Genomic DNA, 7,387 nt, shown 5'->3' with positions numbered 1-7,387 from the left:
TTGTTTATTTCAGTGTAAGATCGTATTTCTTTTCACGAGTGCCATAGAAAAACATATTTTTACGAGTGGAGTAGCCACGAATGAAAATATAGTTTTTCTATGATCACGAGTGAAATAAAACTTTTGAAAAGGGTGTTTTTACATCGTCACCCGTGGGGCGCTCCTCACGCAAATTCTATAAATATAATAGCAGATGACGTAGCTGTCAATTTTCTTTTTCCGGTTTATTGAGAAAAAGTTCTCTAATATTCTTTTTTAAAGTTGATTATTTGCTCGGTTTTTAGTGCAAAGATTTTATGAAAAGTAATAAATGAAGTTTTATTAGTGCATCTATGTTCCCAAATATAATGAAAACACTTTTATTTTAAGCGGGGCAGAACACAAAACCAAATCACTACGCCGCAATTTATTGAATGAACATTTGAAAGGTCGAATGTGTTAGCAAAACAATTGCGGATAATCATTTTCTATGTGTAAGAACGTGTTTCATGATACATGGATATTGTATTTTCCGGGAAGTTCGTATTACGTATTACAACGACAAACAGTTCAAAATACATTTGATATAACATTCTATTTATGTTCGAACAGTTGTTTTCGTCTGTCATTTGTATGGTATGAAAGCAAATGTTCGAACATTCAGCTTCAAGATTAAGAAAATATTTAAAAGACGGGATAACCATTTTTCTAATAAACGGTAAGTTGTTAATTTCCAAATATATCTTTATTTAAATTTGTGTAACATACATTTAAATATTAATATTTTATTTGCCAACATTTTCTGGTTCAAAGTGAAGTGTTCTGTTTTGATCAAGGGGAAGTAACTACAGTGGATTTTAAAAGTAGTTCTGAAAGTTGATATTTTCACTCCTTATTTTGCAGTGAAAATATCAAATTGATATTTTCACTGTTGTTATTTCACTGATAAAACTCAATATTTCATCGAAAAGAATGAAAGAAAATAATGTTAAAATAAAACATTTAGTATGTAAATTATGTGTACAACATTTTGTAGAATCCTGCTATACTACAGTTATTTTGGCTAATTTGCGATAAAATTAAGAAGTGGGCTTTTTTTAGCTGCTTCTTGGAAATGATATATGGCGTCAAAAATTATATTATAAAACAATTATCTATAGAGACTTAGTGGGCATTTAGATTGTTCTATGTATGTTCATTCTCGTTATATTCTTATTTAAATCATATCCAGTTTGTTTTTAAATGTCGTCAAAAGTTTGCTAGCTCGGATTTGGAAGAACATGTACAGCACGGGGATATATAAATTTTGGGCGACTTTTTAACGACTGTATATTTTCTGATAAGGCGGAGCTTTCTGTGTTGGCACTGTTTTATCATTAATAGTGTTGTTTATGATATCATGTATGTTGAAGTGTCTGTTATCCTTATGTGGTCGCGCTTTTTGAAGTCGATTCAAATCTTTTAACGCTACAGAAATTTGTATTTGTATGTCAAATGTATCCACTTATAGAGTTATTAATTTAAGGTTTAGGCCTGAACTATTAGAAAACATTTCTAGACATTTCTTCTCATTAGTTTCAAATGATTATCTACTATTTTTATGAAGGAATGTTGAGTCGTCATTTATAACATTCCCGTTAATTTCAATAGACCCTTTTCACTATACAGCGATATTTTGCCAAGATAAGCAGTCACGTGACTCGCAGAATTCCAGAACGAGGCTCTACGTGTAAAAACTGCCAGTTAAGCTTGGAGTCACCGGTACATTTACTACTCCGATATTCATATTGCCAACAAATATTCATAGTATAATTTCGACATGGCCCATGATGAACTTATTGAACGTAATTAAGTTACTTCTACCTGACCTTTTCTTTCATAAATATTTTCTTTCTGTTCAAAATATTTCTTGGTTTCAATTTAACATCTTCGGTTTCAATTTAACATCCGTTCTTATGTCAAATGTCAAATGTAAAAAAAGATGAAAATGATTTAAAATTCTCGATTCTCGTTATATTTTGAAAGTACAATTCAGGTGAACATATATTTCATTTTTAAAATTGGGAACTTTTAACTTACCGGGATGTATGTTATACGCTAGTGGTTAAAAAGTTGTCAATACTATGTTTTAAAAAATCCTACCCCACCCACAAAATCCTACCCCACCCACAAATCTCGAAAGAAGGGTTAATGAATGGACACAGGATGCTAAGCAATACAGTACACAAATTTAATGTATAAACTTCGTGGTTTAATTTGTCATGCTTAAGTATTAAGTCATGTCCCTTTCTTTTCAGTGTGTCATTGAACCATCATCTGGGCAAACATGGCCAAAAATAAAAAAGTCGAGGACAGATGTGTTGTGTTGTAGGGTGCAACAACTTTCGGTATGATAAGGAAAACCAAAAGAGTGGCGTGCACTTTTTTCAAGTACCAAGCATGTGATAGAGAACAAAAAACTTAAAGACAGGTGGTGTTCATTAATAAAGCGCCAAGATGGTAAAGGCAATTTTGTCATGACACCACGTACAGTGATTTGTGATAAGCACTTCCTACCATCTGACATTAACATTTCTTTAGTGACAAGAAAATATACTCTCAAGACAAATGTTGAGCCATCAGTGTTCTTGTGGACTACGAGCACACCAGTAAGGAAACCTCCCAAGGAACGTATTCCCCTGACAGTATCACCAGTGAAAGGCACCCAAAATCAGCAAGCAGTACACAACATCAGCCAGTCTTTTGAGTCTATGCTAGGCATTGGATTCCAAGACCTGGTATGCATGGTGATTTTGTAATAACATTTCATGATTTTAAGACATAGTAAAGTCTATACACAAATCTAATGAGCATTGTATTTGATTATTTTGTAATAGTTTAAAATAAGTTTTCAGACTTGTACCTGATTTCCAAAGCGAACTAGTAAACATTTTTGTATGTTTAAATTGACACCTTTTAATATCGTCACATGATGTCAGCCAAACGTCATTGATGCTTTCTGCCAGACCTCCGGACCCACAACAAGAGACATAGGATGTCAGACCGAGGATGTCATTGCCACAGAGACTACTACATGTATACGTATACCAGCTGATCATGAATACTGTTCAAAAGCAAAACTTGCATCAAGTAAAGTAGAAAGATTAGAAACAGCAATATGTGAAAAAAAGGCAAAAATGGAGAAAATGAGCCAGAAAATCCAAGAACTTAATGAAATATTAACTGATTATGAGTTAAATAGATTTGGACTGGACAAAATATGTGATGATAAAAGTGCAATGCTCTTTTACACTGGTTTTCCCAGTATTGAATCATTCAATGCCTTTTATAATTTCCTAGAAAAGAAGTGTAAAGGTCTAAAATATTGGAGAGGTCAAAGTGGTCACGAAGAAGCGCACACATCTGGAACAAATAAGGTGGGGAGAAAGCGTGCAATATCCCATCAGGAAGAGCTTTTCATGGTCCTTGAGACATTTCCGAGCGTTTTGGAATTTCAAAGGGTCACTTCAGTAAAATATTTACAACTTGGATCAACTTTCTGTCGCATGAACTTCCTTCATTATTTCCATTCCCAAGCCAAAGGAGCATTCGCAAAAACATGCCATTAGAATTCAGCCAGTATCCAACTACAAGAATCATAATTGATTGCACAGAAATCTTTATTGAAGTTTCATCAACAATGTCAACACAGTCACAGACGTGGTCAAGCTACAAACACAACAACACTTGGAAGTTCATTGTCGGAATAAGTCCCAATGGAACGTTAACCTACATTTCGAGTTTATGGGGTGGAAGGATCTCTGATAAGGAAATAACAAAGAAATGTGGCTTGCTAGACTTAATGGAATCGGGTGATAACATCATGGCAGATCGTGGTTTCGACATTGGGGACATTTTGCCAGAGGGGGTGACACTGAACATCCCACCATTCTTGCAGGGCCGGGGTCAGCTCTCTGCCATGGAAGTCACTGACACCATGGACATTGCATCGGTCAGGATTCATGTTGAAAGACAAATTGGGCGCATGAAAAACTATCACATATTAGATGGTGTAATGTTCTTGGTCCATGCATCAATGTCAGATGCGACCCGTTCAACATGGACATGTTCATCTGACAGCCATACCACAAAGTCAGCCCATGAAAGACCCAAAACATACATCTGTCCTTGAATTTGAATGTAGTAGTCATGGGCACGATTGAGCAACATTTGCCCACTTGAGTCCTTCACTAAGCAGAATGGGGTTTTGTCACAAGCTTCTGCAATAGTCATTTCCTTTCTTGACATTGGGCATTTAACTTCAAGGCAACCACTTGTGCCTGTAGTCAGGTCATTGACTATTCCATCAACACTTGCACCAATGCCTTGATAGTCTTTGCAAACTACTAGACCCCTTTTCTCCACAACAACATTATTTCCTTTACTTTCCATGAATTGCTTATAAGCATTTATATATGGCATTTTGTTCATGTTTATGCCCATATTGCATGGCAACAGTGAATACATCGCAATGGAAAATTTGTTTTAAAATTGACACAGGTGAACTTTTGCACTTTCCAAAATTTGAAGCAGTGAGTTTCACCTTATGTAAATCTTTCCACAAGGAAGATTGATTTTGTGCCCTAGTTCTTTTTTCAACCTCATCAATAATGTCATTTTCAACACGAGTTCTTTCAGGATATTGGTTGACTGCTTGTGACACATTTTCTTCATAAATATGTTCATTACAACCAAACTTTTGCATTAAGTGTTCATCTGACAATTTGGCTTTAACAGAATCATCAAGGCAAAATGAAGTACCAACTTCAACATGTTGCCCTAGAACAAAACTGTCATCTGTCACAATAGAATCTTCTTCCTGTATCTCTTCTTGTTTGTGAAACAAGAAGAATCCAGATGCTGGCATGCAGTCTTCAAGCTCTTTCTGAAGGTTGTGGAAGGCTGCGTGGTCCATGAAGCGATCTTGTGGAGCTCGCGGATCATATGAAGTGACTGTGAGTCTTCCACCTGTCTGTTTGCCCGGCTGGTTTCTGTAGATTTTAAGTTCTGCTAATGGTGCAGCTGGAATCTGTAGGTCGCGAGGCACATTCCAGTTGCTCAGCTTAGAAGTGCAGGTCAGGGTATCTAGTGCCTTCTGTAACTCCTTGCGCGTGAACTCTTCCACACGAAACAGGAGACCGCCAATGTGGTTGCATTTCCCTGCTCCATGCAGACCCAGTCTGAAAAAGCCAATAACAAATTATAAATATTTCAGGTTCAGAACATAATATATCATGTACTTATATACATTTTCAAATATATGTTTTTCTAAAGCATTAATAAAAAAATAATCTGATTTGTATCTTAAATTGAAGAATATATTTTATCAGTAATTAAGAACTATTAAATCATTTCCATTCCAATAATTGCACCATTCGAAGATGCATTTTGTATGATTTTTTTTGTATAAAATAGAGTATAGAAGAAAATAATATATATATCACAATGTGTAACTGATTGTCATTCCTTTAAGTATTGACACTGAAAGTACATGAACTTACCCTGCAGGACATTCACATGCTGCATACATCACATCTCCAATCTCACTAAATACAACAACCACCTTGTACCGACATTTCTTCATGGAGGCAATAACTTTACATTTTGCTAATGTCACATCTTTATTTTTAGCAATTTTCATGTCCGATATATGGTTTTCATTATGAAACTGATAGGCACGTTCACGTTTGTAGTTTGTCCCTTTCAAAACAATGGCCCCATACTTGCTGGTTTCTTGTACTAGATACTCGTACAGCTGGTGGAAATTGTGGATGGGTAAATGTCTCAAATCAGACGACCATTCTGAAGTGTCAGCCAACACGATTAAGTCCGAGAAAGCACAATTTTCTGGAATGTTAATATCAACTTTCCCCACCAAACAGTCGTCAACATTTTCACTTCCGGGTTTCGTTTTTTGTCTTTCCTTGCTTATTACAGCAAACAAGCGCGAAACTAATGATGCCTTTGACGCGCTTACACTTTCATCGTGAGTTCTCAATAGTTCTTTTAGTTGCTTGCAAGTCAGGTTATGTAGAGTTTCTAAATCAAATTGTAGGTAGTTCTCCATCTTTAAGATTGCGCCGTCAATAATGAGCAATCGATTTTTACACGTTGAGCCTCGTTTTGATTTCGGTTCGATCTGTCAGTTCTAAAAATAGTAACGCTGTCGATATTGTGAAACAGGTCTATTCTAGTCCATATAAACAGCCGCTTCAGAGTCTTTGGCGATTTTTGTGTTGGCGACTCTACGCGTCCATATCCCACTTGCTGTTTTCCTAGTCAAGATCCCAGCGCTAAGTATATTTAGCGCAAAGATAACGCGCACCTGTTTCGGTTAAACTCCACTAATAAAATGCGCATTTGAAATCAGGTAGTCATCTTCAGGTAAGGGTATCACTATTTGATAAATATGTGAAAACATATAAATAAGGTTTTTTAAAAGCTTTAATAAAACAAATATATTTATATATATTAACCAGGAAAACAGTCGAAAAAATCAACCTTATGAATAATGTATCGAGAATATCAATGTCCCGACAGGGGAAGTCACTGCGTAGGATAAATATACTAACAGTGGCTAACCCAATATGGCAGTGAAAAGTTGACAGAAGACGACCAGCGTCAGTTTTTCATAGAAAACTAAAGTTATAAGTAAAAAGTATTAACCAGTATATCATTTATATGTCCCTTTTATGTGTTCTTTTAACAATTCAGTGTAGTTGTAGAACAATAGTCGAATATTTTATTTTACATTGGTATAAATAAATCGACTTGTGGCGTTATAGGGAACACAATAAATATCCAAATGTTAAAAAACGTTCCCTAAACGCGCATTATTGTGGCTATTTTAATTCCTGATATCTGAGGAGTGTTCGTATTATAGTTAGAAGAGGTTGTCAACATATCATAAACAATGTCGCAGATATTGGGCAACTATATGTCGAAAGTCTTTTGAATAATAAAATAAATGCTTTGAACAAAATGTTTTGAATGTCATTGTAAAATAACGTCGTCCAATTCCTAATTCTAGTAGCAGATCCAAATTCACTCATTTATGACATTCAAAGACGTATTTTTAACAAGTTATATGGATTATTATTTTCTTCTAAATAGTTGACGACATCAAAAATCAATTTATCATTTTCGCCTTTAAAGCGTCCTTTGACTAAACCAAACTGGACATGACTTATTATTAAGGGTAACACTTTTTATATGATTGCTTATAGGTTTTCTGGATTTTTTAAATAAGGATCCAACAAGGTAATTACTCTCCAATTTGTGAATTCATCTATTTATTTATTTGGTTAGGCGAGGTTAAATATGCAGGTGTCATCAAATTAAATCTGTATTTGATTTAGTTCTATTAAGT

At 35.0% G+C, this 7,387-nt stretch overlaps 1 protein-coding gene across 1 annotated transcript; it reads right to left on the bottom strand.

The window, feature by feature from the left end:
* Positions 1–4,417: 4,417 nt before the first annotated feature.
* LOC128229303 (uncharacterized) lies at positions 4,418–6,283 on the bottom strand. Its single transcript, XM_052941143.1, has 2 exons — positions 5,520–6,283; positions 4,418–5,198 (listed from the first exon to the last, which is right to left on the bottom strand). Exons 1-2 carry the CDS (start codon positions 6,083–6,085, stop codon positions 4,418–4,420), a joined length of 1,347 nt encoding a protein of 448 aa, XP_052797103.1. The 5' UTR covers positions 6,086–6,283.
* Between the last annotated feature and the right edge of the window lie 1,104 nt (positions 6,284–7,387).

This window comes from Mya arenaria, chromosome 3 (genome assembly GCF_026914265.1).
Source record: "Mya arenaria isolate MELC-2E11 chromosome 3, ASM2691426v1".
Taxonomy (NCBI): Eukaryota; Metazoa; Mollusca; class Bivalvia; order Myida; family Myidae; genus Mya; species Mya arenaria.
This window is presented reverse-complemented; position numbering and strand designations above follow the sequence as displayed.

What these genes read in the sequence shown, in the direction of transcription:
- LOC128229303 (XM_052941143.1), bottom strand. Translation starts at nt 6,085, where the DNA reads ATGGAGAACTACCTACAATTTGATTTAGAAACTCTACATAACCTGACT. An exon ending in GCATGTGAATGTCCTGCAGG is followed by an intron (nt 5,199 to 5,519) that starts GTAAGTTCATGT and finishes TGGCTTTTTCAG; the next exon opens with ACTGGGTCTGCATGGAGCAG.